Genomic DNA, 18,336 nt, shown 5'->3' on the forward strand with positions numbered 1-18,336 from the left:
TAAAAATGAGGGAGGGGGGGGCGATGCGTTCTAGGTGAAGTACGTGGGTGATCGTGGGGGGGAGGCGGAGGCTGGCGGACCATGAGGGACTCGTTTTGCTGTGGCCGCTGGGGCATTGGGAGGTCGGCGCGACATGAGAGAGGAGGGAACCAGGGAGTGCGAGGGGTAGACAAGGGGAGGAATCAGCAAGGCTGCGATTGAATGGCAGTTGAGAGGGTCAGGGTTGGGGGTTCTGTTTAGATGGAGTGTGCTGGAAGCTGTGATAGAGGGTGGCGAACTCTAATGAAGTTTCTTGTGCGGTACTGTATGGGCCGGTTTTTGTCAAGCCGCGGGAAGTACCCGTAAGGCGCATGAAGAAAGTATAAAAGAGTGTGTGTGGGAGGGCCTACGAAAAGAGGGGGGGGGAAAAAAAACGAAAACTACTAAGAAAAAGGCAAAATGGGGTGGGGGGCCGAGGCAAGCAGCAAATGGGGGGGAGGAAACGGGAAAATAACCAAAAAGGGGAAGAAGGAAAAAAAAAAAAACTTAACAAAGAGAGGAGTGGCTCTGTAAGGTTTGTAGCGGAGTGGCGCTACTTTGTGGGTTTTGGGGCCATCCGGCCCACGGGGGCCGGGGGGGGACGACGGAACAGGAGAGTGTCGGTACCTGTTTTTGCTGAGATGTTGTTCGGCTGGGCCATGCTGTGCGAGGGCGAAAGTGTGTAAGGACCTAACGTGGTCCCTCTTTCTTCCTCTCTCTCTTCTTCCTTCCCCTCCCCCACTATCCCCCCCCGCCTTCCCCCCTCCCCCCGGGATTCCTCTTTGCTTTCCCCATTCTCCCCCTTTTGACTTCCTCATTCCTTCCCTCCCCCCACTGCCCCTTACTCCGCCCTTCCTACTTACTCTCTCCTTTTCCCCTCCCCCCATCTCTTCCTACCCCTTCCCCTGTTTCCCTTCCATTTCTCCGTTCCATCCTCTTTCTCCCCTTTCTCTTCCACACCTTTTGGTCTTTTCTTCCATTGGACGCCCCCCCTTTTCCCCCCTTTACCTTTCCTTCCGCCGCTCCCTTTTTCCCTTTCCACTATTTTTTTTCCCCCCTACCTCCACCCCTTACCCTTTTCCCCCCACCCCCCTCCTACCCTCCTATCCCTCCCCTTCTTCCCTTCATTTCCCCCCCTTCCTCCCCTCCACTCCCCTTTTTCCGCTTTTTGCTTACCCTCTCCCCCCCCCCCCGCCCACTTCCCCACCCCCCCCTCCTCCCCCTCCTTCCCTCTTTCCCCACCTCCCCCCCTTTTTCCCTTCTCCTGACCCCCCTTTGCCTCTCTTCCTTCCTTCTTCTCTCTTCTCTGGCCGCCCAGGAGCACGATGGCACAGGTAATGGGTAAAACCCCCAAAGTTCTAGGATCTCCAGCCCCTTCATCTCCCATGAGGTAACGGGTCATCCAGACAGTTGTAAAAAAGTCCTTCAGTGCTGCATCATTATAACCCATCCCGACCGCCAATGGTCCAAAACAATTGCGCCAGGCCACCCACCTCCACTCACTCCCCCTTTGACGAAGGGTGGTTAAGTTCCGGAATCTCCCCCTCCGTTCCTCCATGGTGGCTGGGGAACCGATTCGAAATCCCCACACCGCTGGATCTAGGCATGACGGAGTCCTTCTGTCACGACCCGCACACAGACAGGTAGATCCAATTGCAGTATGTTTATTGAGGCAATCCAAAAATCATAAACTTAGCCAGGCAAAGGTCAACATCCAGGTAATCCGTCCGAAACAAGAAACATAAACAACATACAAAACACGAGAAACCCAGGGAACCAGGAAAACGCAGGGTGACATTCAACAAGGACTCCTTGATAATGACAGAACAACCGGGGTATTTATACCCAGGAAATGACAATGCTAACGGGGAATTGGCTGAGTGCAATGATTGATAACCACGGACAGCTGAGTGCAATGAGCAGTGAAGAAACAGACAAGACTATGGGAAATGCAGTTCTAAAGTGGGGTGACGATAAGGGGAAGTGAGACCTCTAGTGGCCACCCAGGGAGACACAGAAAAGACACCGTGACACAATGCTGCGGCGAAAAAATAGTGGAGCAATATAAGAAAGGAGTTTCTCAGAGAAAAATTGCAAGGGTTTGAAAGTTATCATCATCTACAGTGCATAATATCATCCAAAGATTCAGAGAATCTGGAACAATCTCAGTGAGTAAGGGTCAAGGCCAGAAAACCATACTGGATGCCCGTAATCTTTCGGCCCTTAGACGGCACTGCATCACATACAGGAATGCTACTGTAATGGGAAATCACAACATGGGCTCAGGAATACTTCCAGAAACACTGTCGGTGAACACAATCCACCGTGCCATTCGCCGTTGCCGTGTCATTTATTTTTAATTATTTTTTTTTTTTTTTTTTTTTTTTTTTTTTACAGTTTTTCTCAATTGCTAACACACAATTCATGAAACAATTTACAATTTTCTCATAACTATAAACACAATCTCAAAACTATATACCAACTTGCACAAACCTCAAACGTCCAGGTCAAAACCAAATATTCCAGTCAAAAACATATTCTCTTCAGTTAAAATCAAACTCTGGCCTCCGATGATGCACAAACCTAACAAATACACAGACTACTGCCTAGAAAACACCAGTGAGATCAATTCAAAACACTGTTACTAAAACCAAATCAGTGGAAGAGTGAAGGTACAATAAAATACAAGAAGCATTTAGATTTTTTTTTATTATTATTTTTGAGTATGAACTCAGTATGCAACAAAAGACTGTTTTTTACAGTAAAAAACACTGATCAGTTACTGATCTGCATCCTCGGCACCCTAAGCATCACATGCCTGGGCAGGATCAGGCCACATACCTTCATCTACATCGCAGAAAATATTTTTTTCTTGCAAGGCAATGGGGAAATATGCTCTGCTGTGTCTTTATCCAGCCTTGGATCGACTCTATAACTGTCACACCCGGTTGCCTGCACAACTGGAAGGCTTTAGAGGGGGCGTTTTCCTGTGTTTTGTGTTTCTGCTTGTTCTGGTTATGGACTCCATTTCCCCATCATGCTGTGTTTTCATTAGTGTCTACCTGGATCAGCTTTGTTCCACTTCCTGTTTGGGTTCTCTATTTTTGTATATTAAGCCCTGGTCTGCTATTGTCTACTAACGGAATGCATAGTCGATATAAAAAAGCTGGATGATGAGTCATTTCTTACTGCTCAATTCTGAAAAAGGTGTTAAATATCAGATCTAAAAACTCCATGTGTAATAACCTAGAACACTGTCTAACTTGATGGCTGCTCTGTCAATTCTTCGTCATCAGTTAGGAACATAGGTGTGCTATTTCATAGCAATCTTTCCTTTGAAACCCATGTTTCTGGCTTTCTGCATTTTTCCATCTCAAAAATATATCTAAATTGCGACCTATGGTCTTATTGTCATATGCAGAAATGTTAAGTCATGCGTTCATGACCTCAAGGTTAGACTATTGTAATGCTTTATTGGGTGGTTGCTCTGCATGCTTAATAAACAAACTCCAGTTAGTCCAAAATGCAGCAGCTAGAGTTCTTACTACAACCAGGAAGTATAACCATATTAGCCCGGTCCTGTCAAACACTGCACTGGCTCCCTATCAAACATCGCATAGATTTTAAAATCTTGCTACTTACTTATAACCCTGAATGGTTTAGCACCTCAGTATTTGAATAAGCTCTTGTTACATTATAGTCCTCCACGTCCGCTGCATTCTCAAAACTCAATTTGATAATACCTAGAATATCAAAGTCAAACTGCGGGCGGCAGATCCTTTTCCTATTTAGCACCTAAACTCTGGAATAACCTACCTAACATTTTTTGGGAGGCAGACACACTCTATCAGTTTAAATCTAGATTAAAGACCCATCTCTTTAACCTGGCTTACACATAACATACTTACACATTTCTAATATTCAAATTTGTTACAGGATTTTTAGGCTGCATTAATAGGTAAACCGGAACCATTAACACTTCCCATAACACCCGATGTACTTGCTACATCGTTAGAAGAATGGCATCTACGCTCATATTAGTCTCTTATTTATATTATTTATTTATTTATTTATTTGTATTATTATTATAATCTAAGTTTCTCTCTTATTCCGAGATCACAATAGTCACCAGATCCAGTCTGTATACAGATCAGATGGTCACTGCAGTCACCCGGATCCAGTTCTGTATCTAGGCCAGATGGTGTATCAGCACCTAGAGATGACCTTTACAGCCCTGAATGTCAGCGGAGACCAGGACAACTAGAGCCCCAGATACAGATCCCCTGTAAAGACCTCTTCACCTAGACAGCCACTGGGACAAGACCACAGGAACCAGCTGAGTCCTCTGCACAATCTGACTTTGCTGCAGCCTGGAATTGAACTGCTGGTTTCGTCTGGTCAGAGGAGAACTGACCCCCCAACTGAGCCTGGTTTTCTCCCAAGGTTTTTTCTCCATTCTGTCACCGATGGAGTTTTGGTTCCTTGCCGCTGTCGCCTCTGGCTTGCTTAGTTGGGGAAACTTCTTTTACAGCGATATCGTTGACTTGATTGCACTGATACTATTTAAACTGAACTGAGCTGGACGATGACATCACTGAATTCAATGATGAACTTCCTTTAACTGAAAATTGAGTGTTTACTCTTGTCTTTTTACATTATTGACACACTATTTTCCTATGTGATACTGTAAAGCTGCTTTGACACAGTCTGTAAAAAAAAAAAAACAAAATAAATAAAATAAATTTACCTTAACTAAACTTAACATAAATATAAATTTTCATACTCATACAATGGGCCACTACACTCATTCACTACAGTTACAGTCTTTATACATTAAACATAACTATTTTCTTTAGGAAGTGTGAGCAAGTATCCCTTATCACTCACTCCCACTGGAATAAGTCCCACTGCCTACTGTTGTTGCAACTTAATGGCCCGTGTTCATTATGTTAGCAATAACAACTGGAGATACCAGGTATAAAACATGTGGCAACACATGTAGAACTAAGGGCAAATTGTACACAGTAAAACTTTCTACGGAGTGTGTGAGTAGCCCATCTGACAGAGCTTAACAGGCTTTTGGGTGCTTCATTTTCTAGTAAACCACCAGCTGTTTTAGACACTCTAGAAATATAATCTTTTCCCGGAACAGTTAGGGGAACATCTCGGGCTTTGAGGCTTCACTTCCCCATCCCTACTAACCACTAATGCTGTTTCGCGTACACAACACCAAACTAACACAAACCACAATGAACAGGTTAAAAAGTTAATACATTCAAATGCTGCTTTATTTCTAATGTTTTTAAAATGTAAACACACAACATAAAGAGCATGAAAATTAAACTGTATGAAGAAAGCTTGCTTACAATAAATATAATAATAATAAAAAAAAATCTGCTTGTAGGCCTGTGTATAAATCTAACACTCAGTAATAATCAAGCTGCAATCACCTCTCCATCTGGTACACATGATCGAATGTAGCCTACACAATGCATAAGGCCAGACCTACTCTTAGAATTCATGCTGAACAAAACCTAGCTAAAAATTGCATGTTTCATCTCAGACTGAATCCATCCCATAGCAGTATCAGTAATGACGTCACCAGTCATTGGCTATATTTCACTCCACTTTACTGAAACCACTACTGAGACTCACAGCAACACAAGTCAATCAGACCTCGACTAACATGTGGCTTTATATCATATTTTCCATTTATTTGGGGGGTAAGATAATTCTTATTATTTATATTGCTTTTTGTAAAGTGTGATTAATAATGTGTTTTTGTCCAGTTAGTTAACAGAAAAGTAACTTTTAATAATTTTTAAATCATTCCAAAAAAGCATTAAATGACATGCTGTTGTAATATCTTACCTACACTTGCTACTTGTTACTTAACTTGTTACCAATACACTAAATAATAGACCCTTCATATTTATTTGCTTCAGTTATTAAGATGCGGTTTTATTTTTGGTGTGTATAATGTGGATACAAATGCAGTGAAGTCAGTATCAGTGACTAAAAGAGATTCTGTCACTCTAAACACTGATGTTACTGAACTACAGAGAGATGATCAGATATTGTGGATGTTTGGACCTCGAGACACTCGTATAGCAGAAATCTATAAGCAGATCATTTCTGTTTATGATAAAAAAGAAAAATTCAGAGATAGACTCAACGTGGATAGTCAAACTGGATCTCTGACCATCAAAAACATCAGAAATGAACACTCTGGACTTTATAAACTACAGATCTTCAGTCAAAGAGGAACTTCATACAAAAGATTCAATGTGACTGTTTATGGTGAGAATTGTTTTGAGGATTGGTCATTAACTTATGTCATGATTATACACTTAATTTTGCTTTTGATCTGAAAATCTCATATGACAATAACATTTCTCATAAAAACATAACAATGTTGCCCCTTTTTAGCCCATTTGCCCATTCCACAAATCACCATTACTCAAAATCATCATCATCCTTCAAACCAGTACTGTCCATCATCATCATCATCTTCAAACCAGTACTGTTCACTGCTGTGTTCAGCTGTGAATGTGAGTGCTGTGACTCTCTCCTGGTACAAAGGAAACAGTTTATTGTCCAGCATCAGTGTGTCTGATCTCAGCATCAGTCTCTCTCTACCTCTGGAGGTGGAATATCAGGAGAAAAACACCTACAGCTGTGTGCTCAACAATCCCATCAGAAACCAGACTCAACTTCTCAACATCACTCAACTCTGTCATATGTGTGAAGGTACATCATCAGTGATGTAAATACAGGCTATGCTGATTATATTAGAGATGATCTGTGGCTCTTACAGGTTTATTCATGAAAAATTTTAGTTAAATTTGATCAGATTAATTACAGATTTCTAGATTTTGTACGTTATAGATATCTAATTAAAAATAATTTAATTGGCGTGGCAAACGTGGGCGTGGCAAAACATTCCTTTTTACCCCTTTGGATTTGCTGTTTGTCTATAGTGGTTTTGTTTTAAGTCACACCAAAAAAAAGATTCAGTCAGTATCTGTTTAAAAGAGTTAAAGTACATGAAGTAATGTTTCCATTTTCTTCTAGCTCCTCCCTCAGACCCTGTCCAGTGTTGTGGTTTCACTGAAGCTGTGATCCGATTGGTTGTCTCTGCTGTGGTGGGCGTGGCGGCTTTTGCTGTGGTGGTTTATTACATCAGATCCTGAGCTAAACAGAAGAGGAGAGAAGAAATATATGACTCTAAGAAAGTGTCTTTGGTGTTTCTGAAAAATGAAAAAGGCTCTAATTTCAAGTTTATGTAGATGAATATTATAAGAAAAGTATCAGAAAACATTACAAAGAAAATGTGTCTGTGGTGGATATTAGACAGATTTAACCAGGCTTAGACATAGCAGCAGTTCACCATGTAGATTTGGTTTGATTTGTCATTTAAGATTCATATCAATGCAGTTAACTAAGGAGGGAACTCTTTTATACAAAACCTGGATGAGGGGGAAAAGTTTCTACTGGAAAAAAGTGTTAGAGATGCCAGCAGGTGGAGCTCACCATGTGCTTCTATGTTTAAGCTGATGCTGAAGGCTTAAAAAGAAATGACAACAATGTCAGCAAAAGTGTAGATGGTCCAGTTGCAGTTTGTACACTCATTATTTGATTGCTGTTTAGTTACAGCTTGGATTAATTCTTTTTTTAGGCGAAGCCTCATATAAATGCAGTACCTCAAACCTCAGAGTTGTGTGAAGACTGTGCTCCCCCCTTCGCATGCCATTTTTTGTTGAGGTGTAAATTTATATCTATTTGGTGTGGTTTGTATGCTGGAAAATTATGCTCTCCCCCTCACGTTTTTTTCTGGTTTCTCAAGTTGTACTAAACAGATGCACCATCGGTAAATAGTGATCACTTATAGTATTGTTCACATGTCTATATGAGTCTAAATGTCAGTGATTGTTAATGGACATTTAAATGTCCCACTATTGTTTATCTTACAGTCATGTGATTCAATATACAGCAATATACTTGTCGGTGCATATATACAAACACAGAAGATTCATTCAGAAGATTTGAAATATAAAAACTTAAAGAATAAAAAATCTGTCGTAAAAAAAAAAAAAAAAAAAAGCCATATAGATTTGAAACACTATGAGGTTAAGTCAAACTATTTTTTAAGGAAGTGAAGCAATTAAAAATGAGATATCAAAATGTAGAACATGACCAGGGCTAGTGTTCATTAAGAGAACTTAAACAAGAAGCATGAAAACACCACAGAAAATTCTTACAGGAAAATGTATCTTTGTGGATCAAATGCTTTGAGTCATTTGATGCACATGTAATACAAGCTCAAGAACTGCAGGAGGTTCATGAAAAGCTAATAATGAATTAAACGATAAATGTAAAATCTAAATAAATTAACAATATAAAGCACTTACTAAAAACTCGTATTATTATTATTATTAATTTAACTGCATGTCATGTGATCAGTAACTGACATTAGAGGCCTGTCACAAGAAGTTATTTGTATTTTTTGTGAGTTAAATTTGATGAGATTCAGCTGATTGCATGTGACCTTGACAACTAGATGCCAAACTAAGGTCTTTGTCAGACACGTCAGTGGAAAAATATACGCATCAACAACAAAAACAGAAAAAAACAATGAAAACAACTAGAGATCATCAGGGGCTTTTGAGGGCATTTTGTTGCATCAGTTTGGGCCTTCACAACGCCTACATTCTTCTTATTTGAACAGAGGAAAATAATAAACTGTGTCACAGTGACAGCTCAGTTCTAAAAAGATATTTGTTGAGGTCTGGTTTATTTTCTTTACAGAGTATGGAGTCTGTACTAAAGCATGTTTGGTTGAGTGAAAGTAGGTGTATGGCCACGTGTTTGTTTAAATTTTGCTGTTGTAGTGTTTGTGTATGAATGGATTGACGAAGAGCTGTTGTATTTATTTTTTCTTCACACTTATGCCCCTAGAATTTTTAGTCTTTTAGACTTTTGGGACTTCCATGACCTGTGATCTGGATCTGATGCCTACCAAGAAACAACAGCACAATTGCTTGGCGGTCATTCTCGTTTGAAATGAATTAATGTGAAATTGTGCATCACTACTGGTGTACTACAGGAGCAAACTCAAACTACACTATTTCAGTGTTTTCATAACCCTGCCCCTGAAGCTACTGTCTTCTGGTGTAACTGCAGCTGTAGCAGAGGACACAAGCTGTTGGAGAAAGTAACTGAGGACTTGATATCGGAAACACTGAAGTTTGCACCAAACGCTAAAAAAAAAAAAAAAAAATTATTAAATTCATGCAAATTGAATACAGAAGAGCACAAATAAGGAGCAGCTCACAATCTGTGTGCCGCTCTCTGGAGAGTGGAAATAGTTCTCGAACCTTGTTGCATTAACAGGTAGATGCATTACAATCCAAGTTACAGTCAGTGGTTGGTTGATTCGCTGAATAAGTAATTTGGTAGTTTGTTTTTGTATTTCTGTCGGTAATGATTTGCTCTTGGTCTTCTAAATGTGCTTACAACTTGTACAAAATATCCACGTTCTTAAAATTAGAATATCCAATCAAATTGTAAGCCTATACCCAACCAGATCTAATCCAAAATATTTGCTGTTGTTAACACTTTCTAGACAAAGAAAAAAACAATGCCTTCACTAAAAAGAAGACAGAGAGAGAGAGAGAGAGAGACCATAGGGAAGCTGCTAAAGGCAGGTCAATATTGCAAACATAAATTTAAAGCTCCACCAAGCCAGCAGTTTAATCATCATATGTGACCATGGACCACAAAACAGACATAAGGGTCAATTTTTGGAAATTCCATTTATGTGATACAACTATTTGAAAATCTGGAATCTGAGAGGAAACCACGACTCAAGACTTTGTAGCGTTCAAGGCAACTCACGCCAAACTTCAGCGCAAGGAATTGTAGCTAGAATATTAATAATATTACAACAACATAATATCCTAAAAAATACTTCTCACCATGTACCACTTGCATAAACACCGCATCCATAGGTAATATTATCCATAGGGGCTGCCATTGTTGTTTTGCGGGTTATGTGACGTCAGAGCTTGGAACTGGGAGTACATCGATCTAGTACGAGGTCACGGGTGGGAAGTCACGGGTTTGACTGCCGTTCCAGTGCACTTTCACGGGTAGAAGGTTGGAAAAACACAGGTTACGGGTTGCCTGGAACGCGGCATTATAACTGGTTTTATGGTCCAGGGTCACATATGTTTTTAACATGATTGGCCTGTTACTAGCATATTGCTGGAATGATTAGAATGTTGCTAGCATGATTTGCAAGTAACTAGAATGTTTGCTAGCATTATTAACAAGTAACTAGCATGTTGTTAGCATGATTAACAAGTAACTAACATGACTGGCAAGTGGCTACCATGTTGCTAAAATGATTAAAAAGTTACTAGCATGTCACTAGCATATTTCTAGCCTGATTAGCATGTTACTAGCATGTTACTAGCATGTTACTAGCGGGAAGTCGTGGCCTAATGGTTAGAGAGTCGGACTCCCAATCGAAGGGTTGTGAGTTCGAGTCTCGGGCCGGCAGGAGTTGTGGGTGGGGGGAGTGCATGTACAGTTCTCTCTCCACCTTCAATACCATGACTTAGGTGCCCTTGAGCAAGGCATCGAACCCCCAACTGCTCCCCGGGCGCCACAGCATAAAAATGGCTGCTCACTGCTCCGGGTGTGTGTTCACAGTGTGTGTGTGTTCACTGCTCTGTGTGTGTGCACTTCGGATGGGTTAAATGCAGAGCACGAATTCTGAGTATGGGTCACCATACTTGGCTGAATGTCACGGCACTTTTCACATTTGCTAGCATGGTCAGCAAGTGACTAGCATGTTTCTAGTGTTATTACTAAGTTACTAGCATATTTCTAGCATGATTAGCATTGTTACTAGCATGTTGTAAGCATGATTAACATGCTACTAGCATGTTGTTAGCATGATTAGCAAGTTACTAGCATGTCAATAACATGTTACTAGCATGTCACTAGCATGTTGCTAGCATGATTAGAACATAACTAACATGTTGTTAACATGATTAGCAAGTTAGTAGCATGTTTCTAGCATGATTAGCATGTTACTAGCATGTTGTTAGCATGATTAGCATGGTACTAGCATGTTGTTAGCATTATTAGCATGTTGCAAGCATGTTGCTACAATTATAACAAAATTACCATCATACAACTAGCATGTTGCAAGCATGTTGCTAGCATGATTAGAAAGTTACTAGCATGTCACTAGCGCACTTCTAGCCTGATTAGCATGCTACACGCATGTTGCTAGCATGATTAGCATGTTGCAAGCATGTTGCTAGCATGATTAACAACTAACATCTTGCTAGCATGATTAACAAGTTACTAGCAAGTTGGTTACATGTTTCTTACATGATTTGCATGATATTAAAACTTTGTTAACAAGTTAGTATCATGTCACTAACGTGTTTCTAGCCTGATTAGCATGTTATTGCATGTTGCTAGCATGATTAGCAAGTTACTAGCATGTCGGTAGCATGTTTCTAGCCTGATTAGCATGCTACTAGAATATGGCTAGCATGATTAGCAAGTTACTAGCATGTCGGTAGCATGTTTCTAGCCTGATTAGCATGCTACTAGAATGTTGTTAGTATGTTTCTAAAATGATTAGAATGTGGCTATAGATAGATAGAAGTGTAGCTAAAAAATGTAAATCATTAAGTTGTTTGTATCAGTGCATTTGTATCATTTTATCGATAAGTGATTTAGATTTTTAGACCCCTTGACCTACCCCCAAACCTAAAGCTACACATTTTATAGTGAATATAAAAAGATATAAAACATAATCATTTATTATCATTCAACAAAACATCATCAAAAATTATACCAACAATACTTCACAACATAAAAAAGAAAAACATGATTGACAGAAAAGTGTAATCACAATAATTTAGTTATTGCAAAAAGGTCAAAAGCAGCACCTAAAGTAATCCAAATGACAATGTGTTGCAGCCGCAGTCCTCTCAGGTGAAAAAAAAAAGTTTTGAATGAGGTGCAAAGCAGGTGCGTATGCATAAGTAATTTACATTTTAGTTGTCACCAATACGTTATTATTGTACAGTTAAATTCTGAAAATAAGTCAGTATTGTACATTTAGATGTTGTAAATACCTCAGTATTGTACGTTTTAATATCTGTAAAACGTAAGCATATGTGCGTTTTGTAGAAATACATTTTTCATAAAATACAGATTATCATCATGTTGGATGATGAGTTTAATCAGGTGTGTTTGATTAATCAGTTAGCTGTGTGTGTGTCGTTTACCTCCAGGGCAAGATGGCAGCAGGATGCACAAAGAAAGCAGGCAGGTGGGGGCATTTCTTGGCAGTTTAACAGATAACCCAAGCAAATTGGTATGCAGCTTTATGCAAAGCTGTTTTAAAACATTTACATGTGTATGTATTTGTGCAGTTTGCTGTTGTCTGAGTGCAACGGAGCAGTCAAAAATGCACTTAGTTAAAATGCTTGCCTGGAAACCACACCAAAGTACCCTTGGTTTTGGTCTTGTCTTTTTTTTTTTTTTTAATTGTCTTATTAACTGGTTACTTGCTACTGCTTTTTAAAAGTAATGTGTACTTGATTTAAATCACTTTAAGGCTACATGTTTTACACTTTATTTATAAAGCCTTTTGGATATAATTTAACAGCAATTCCAGCACTGAAAGTTTGTTATTGTGTTCAATCTCTCACTGCACTATAGAGCAGTGGTTTGCACCTGCTGGGTCATGTCCAAAATATGGGTATCAGGTCTGTTTAGGAGTAGTGGGATCCTAGGCTGCTAATGTATGCAATTTGGTGACTTTTATAATATAAGAGAGCTGTGTTAAGCTAATTACCTTCAAATATAGCAAATTCAGAACAAGGAAGTAGCCTACTCCCTAAAATGGGGGCTTGAGTTTCTTTTTATCAGGCTCTTGACTGAAGTGCAGTCATATAGTAGAATATTAAACCAGAATATATTCTATACAGGAAGAAAACAGGCATTAAAGGGATACTCCACCCCAACATGAAAATTTTGTAATTAATCACCATGTCATTCCAAACCCGTAAAAGCTTAGTTCGTCTTCGGAACACAATTTAATATATTTTGGATGAAAACTGAAGGCTTGTGGCTGTCCCATTGACTGCCAAGTAAGTTACACTGTCAAGGTCCCGAAAGTATGAAAGTCATCGACAGAATAGTCCATCTGCCATCAGTGATTCAACCGTTACATTATGAAGCAACAAGAATACTTTTTGTATGTGAAGAAAACTAAAATAACGACTTTATTCCACAATTTCCCCCCCCTCCCTCCACACAAATCACTCTCCATCCATTTTGAGAATATGAGCTGAACGCAAGCAGCTTACGCTCATCTGTGTCTGCATTGCTGCACGGATGCTCTGTTTCGTTCAAATCAAGGCGTAAATACATGTAGAAAACGTATCCTTGTGTTGCGGCTGACACAGAATAGCATTCGCCGCTTGCGTTCAGCGCATATTCTCCAAAATGGCACTACGGTGATGCAGAGATAGAGACACTTAGGAGTGAATTGTTGAAATAAAGTCGTTATTTTTTTGTTTTCTTCAAGTACAAAAAGTATTCTCGTCACTTCAAAATGTTACGGTTGAATCACTGATGGCAGATGAATTATTCTGACGATGTCCTTAATGCTTTTCTGGACCTTGACACTGTTACTTACTTGGCAGTCTATGGGACAGTCACAAGCCTCCCAGTTTTCATCCAAAATATTTTAAATTGTGTTCCGAAGATGAACAAAGCTTTTACGGGTTTGGAACGACATGGTGATTAAAGGGGGGCTAGAATGGTGTTTCATGTATTCAGAGTTGTTCACAGTGTTAAAGAGATGGATTCTCATGCTAAACATGGCCATGTTTTAAAAAATAATTTGGACGAATGACAGAGAATTTCTGTGTTGAAAATCTTACTTTCGGGTTGGTACAAGTTTCGGCTGGTTTTTTTAAAATCTTGGATCTAATGACGTTAGACAATGGTGGAACTCCTTTATATGAGCATTTCTCTCGGAAAAAGAGCTCTCGCACACGTTCGACCAGAGGAGAGCGAGACCGCGCTCATCAACGCAATTTCATCTGGAAATCCTCGGCAGCGCTGCATTCCCAATCCCAGTGATAAAAGACCCCATTCATGTAAGTACAACTGCATCAGATTTCTGTCTTTTGTTGGAAATCCGCACACGTAAGTGAATATATGTTAATGGAACAACAACACGAAACATCAGTATTATAGCTCGCGCCCATGGCACGCCTCCAGGAGCTCGGCTTTTTCTGGAGAGAATCGGAAACAGCTGTATTTTTCTTTTATAAATATGATAAAACGAAAGACTTTTAGGTGGTATGAAGGAGCAGTACTACTCTATAGGTACTCAAGATTAAAATGAGATTAGGTGAAACTGTGTATGTTATGTACCCTTTAATGACAAAATTTTCATTTTGGGGTGGAGTATCCCTTTAAGCTAATGAATATTATTGAAGTTTTAATAATGTTATATTATTGACTAAAATGTCTAGCTTAGAAATAATGAACAGGATCCAGTATCCAGGTCCAAGTTTTAGATAGTTTATTAATAAAGAACAATATCTGAGTTAATCTTTAATCTCAACTGTGATTCTGCCTTTGACTGTTAATAGTGAAAGTAGGTCAGAGCTTGCACAAATTGATTACACAGGATGTGGGCTGCATTTTAGTTGAAAACAGTGTTACTTTCTAATTAATTGATGTGTTACTTTTTTTTCAGCACAGTACAGAGAGAGGCAGATTGATGAAACTGTGATGCAAGTTACAAGTTACATAAATAAGAAAAAAGTCAAAGATGAGAGGTGTGTAACAGTGCCTGCTGCATTGACATCCATTCTTTGCTGTGGTTTTTTAGCTCGTTGCTATTTATTTTATGGTTCTCGTAGCTTTGATCTGATATTCACCAATTTTTTCAATAATCTAGAGACCTGATGATTAGAACATCTTTGAAATCTTTTTGAAAATCCGAACCACTTAATAATACGACCTACTAGACAACAATGGTTAAATGTGTTCTTTGTCATTATTTGGGTGCTAAAGCTTGCCACTGAGGCCTTCAAATAACTGCTGCTATACACTCTCTGAGTTAACTTGCTTTAAATGTGTTTGGAATGAAGTTGCTTATACTAATTACTTTGCATTTTTCTTTTTGTTTATTCCAGACCAAAGCAATTAATTATTTGGGGTTTACATATTATTTGTGATAATTTAATATTTTCTTTTCTACCTTCGTGATTTTACTTTTATGTGGTAGCGATTTCTACCCCCTAGGTAGAAAAATCTAATTCATGGGGGTTCAAATCACGTTGCCCTCGGTAAATCGCGTTCCGGGTGCCCCTGACTGCAGTTCATGGTCTGCCTTTTCACAACATTTAATAAACAACATTTAATAAAATTTTAATGGTGCATTTTAGTTATTTTTTTATTTTTTTGAAGGGGGTCATGACCATGCACACTGTGCAAGCTATTTGTTAAGAAATAAAGCATAAAAAATAGAGAATGACCATGCAGATTTGATGACCAGGTCATCCTACACAGATACATCATGGCAGTCCATCCATTTATCCAAGATGTGCTGTAATAAATAGTGACAGTGACATGCAAATATTAATGTGCACAAATTTTAAGAAAAACAAAAAAAAAGGGAGTTAAGCAATATTGTAACTGATGTACATTTTTTATTTTTTCCACTTCATACGATTTTTGTTTCCAAAATATGTGCTGTATGAATCCACTTGTAAATAAAATCAAAAATGGCTTTAATTTTAGACTGTATTTCTCTCTCTCTCTCTCTCTTGGGCGTATCGTCTGAATTTTATACTGTCGAGGTATTAGAATCCCTGTGGCTCTCTGTGACAGCTATCAGTAAATCACTTTTGGAGTTTAACTATTCCAGATTTTTGAGCAAAAAATAGGAATCACCCATTGCTGATGCTCTGTCTATTCATCTCTCGTCTAGTGTATTCAGTGGACCACTGTTTTTATTAGTTTTTTTAAGACCCGGATGTTTTTCATACATCAAAAAAACATTTTAAGATTATTCACACTTCGGATAACTGCCTTTTGGGTCTGGTAAAGTGGGCCATCTGATGATTTATCAAAAAAAAAAACTTATATATTAATACGATAGATATATATTATATATATATAATAATATATAATATATATATATATAATATATATATATATATATAGATGATTGGCCAGCTATCCAGTGCTTTTTGATTGGCCGAAAGCCTCAAGCAGGTGATGGAAATGTGTACGCCCTTTGTACCTCTTTGGATGCATCGTCCCGGTCATAACACTGGCGAGAAAAGACAAAAACCCATTACAAATCGGCGGCCATTTGTGCATTCAGTGGGGACACCTAGTTATGAATTATAATGGTCTAATACCAGAGATCCTCAAATCTGGACTTGAGATCCACTTCCTGCAGAGTTTAGCTCTAACCCTAATCAAACACACCTGAGCATGCTAATCAGTGCCAATCAATGTCTTTGGGATCATTAGAAAATCACAGTCAGAACACTTCTGTGAATTTGGAGCTAAACTCTGCAAGCGCATTGGACCTCCAGGGCAAGATTTGAGGACGGGGGGTCTTATACTGTGTTTTTACGCATTTGCATTGCATCGTGGCGCGTAAACATAAAACCATGTCTGTATTTGTGATCGGATAAACAACAAGGTCTACTCTACCCTGCTCAAAACGTCGCATTTGATGCATCAGTGGGCAAATCCTTTACATATGTAAACGTACTTACAGACTGTGAGTCAGAACATGGTAGTCTTCTCTGCCAGGATCAGGAAACAGTCCTCCATTAAAATGGGCTGCACACATCTGAATATTGGGGTTGAACTGTTCTAGAACAGTGTTGTAAATACAACTTAACCACTGATTCAAGTTGTGTCCTCTTTTGGAAGGCCAAACAAAGTATTTTCACTTTCACAACGAAACACACAGCGTCTCAACAACATGGCGCCGGCGGCAACAGCAAGAATCAAATTTACACCTTCTTTCTTTGCATGAACATCTGGGTGGTGTTATGCAATTCTTCCTACATCTTGACGTAGACATGTGGGGGTTGTGTTTAAAAACGGGGAAGTTTTAGGAGTGCGTGGTTGACTCTTAACTTTATAAAGAAATCTCTTTGTGTTTGAGACTTCAGTCTTTGCAACTTTACAGCTCTCTTTATGCACCAAGAGTTTGTAAACACTCAAAAAGAGAAAGGAAAACTTGAAATCGCGTCATATGACCCCTTTAATAAATAAATAAATAAAATAAAATAAATAAAATTCTGTCTGTGTTTCTAAACACTTTAAATGAGCTCTTATTGTGAGAATATTTTAAAGCTTTATTCTTTGCATTCAAATCAAATATTTAAAGAATAACAAGGGATATGTTAGTAATCACGCATGTGTTTGTTTTTTTTGTGCTTTAGGAGGTTTTAATATGCTATACTGTTAGCTCTAAACTGCTTGAAGTTTGGTAGGAGTAGCGTAAATTTGAGCCGAAAAAGTATGGGGTAAGTTGAACCAGTGGTGAATATAAAGTATTATGTTTACTGTAATTCTTCATTATATTTCATAAATTGTTATACCAAACATGATTTGATCTTTGTTTTGAACTTGATTTTGTTCTGTCAATTTAAATAGGCACTTGTTTATGAAAACTGGCCAATGAAGGTTTTATTAAATTGTAGCTAGTTCTATCTTCCTGCTCTTAGTCAAATCTTAGTCCTTGCTAGTATTGCATTTCTTTTAATTTTTTTCTTGGTTCATTTACTTATTTGCTCTCACTTAGTAGTCTTAGTAGAATGACTTTTCTGGGTTCATTTCATATTTTTCTTTATTACTTCTCTTATTATGTTCTAGTTTACCATGTACTTTCAGGTTTTTGTTCTGTTTGTCCTTTTTTTTAGTTCTTTCGTTTGTTCACTTTTGTGTCTTTTGGATTTGTTTCGTTTCTTGTTCTTTTAGTTCTGTTGTTTTAGCTTGTTTTTTACTGCCTGTCTTGGTTACTTGTCTTGTGTTCCTGTGGAGTCCCCCTTGTCCTGTTCTGTTGTGAGTGTTCTCTGTCCCAGCTCTGCCCACCTCCTGGTCTTCCCTGCCTGCTGGTTTCCTCTGCCTGCTGGTTTCCTCTGCCTGCTGGTTTCCTCTGCCTGCTGGTTTCTTCTGCCTGCTACATAGTTTTGTGTGGATTTTAATGGAAAACAGAAACTACAAAAAACT

The 18,336-nt window shown here is 38.8% G+C and overlaps 1 protein-coding gene across 1 annotated transcript in view; it reads left to right on the forward strand.

Annotated features, from left to right (window-relative positions):
* LOC109097706 (SLAM family member 5-like) overlaps positions 1-8,007 on the forward strand; it is a 12,439-nt gene extending 4,432 nt beyond the window's left edge. Inside the window, exons 3-5 of the mRNA XM_042749530.1 lie at positions 5,964-6,318; positions 6,448-6,768; positions 7,093-8,007. Coding sequence (XP_042605464.1) covers positions 5,964-6,318; positions 6,448-6,768; positions 7,093-7,211 — 795 coding nt within the window. The 3' untranslated portion in view covers positions 7,212-8,007. The remainder of the gene's footprint in view (positions 1-5,963; positions 6,319-6,447; positions 6,769-7,092) is intronic.
* Positions 8,008-18,336: the final 10,329 nt, after the last annotated feature.

Source organism: Cyprinus carpio, chromosome B22, assembly GCF_018340385.1.
Source record: "Cyprinus carpio isolate SPL01 chromosome B22, ASM1834038v1, whole genome shotgun sequence".
In the NCBI taxonomy this organism is placed as follows: Eukaryota; Metazoa; Chordata; class Actinopteri; order Cypriniformes; family Cyprinidae; genus Cyprinus; species Cyprinus carpio.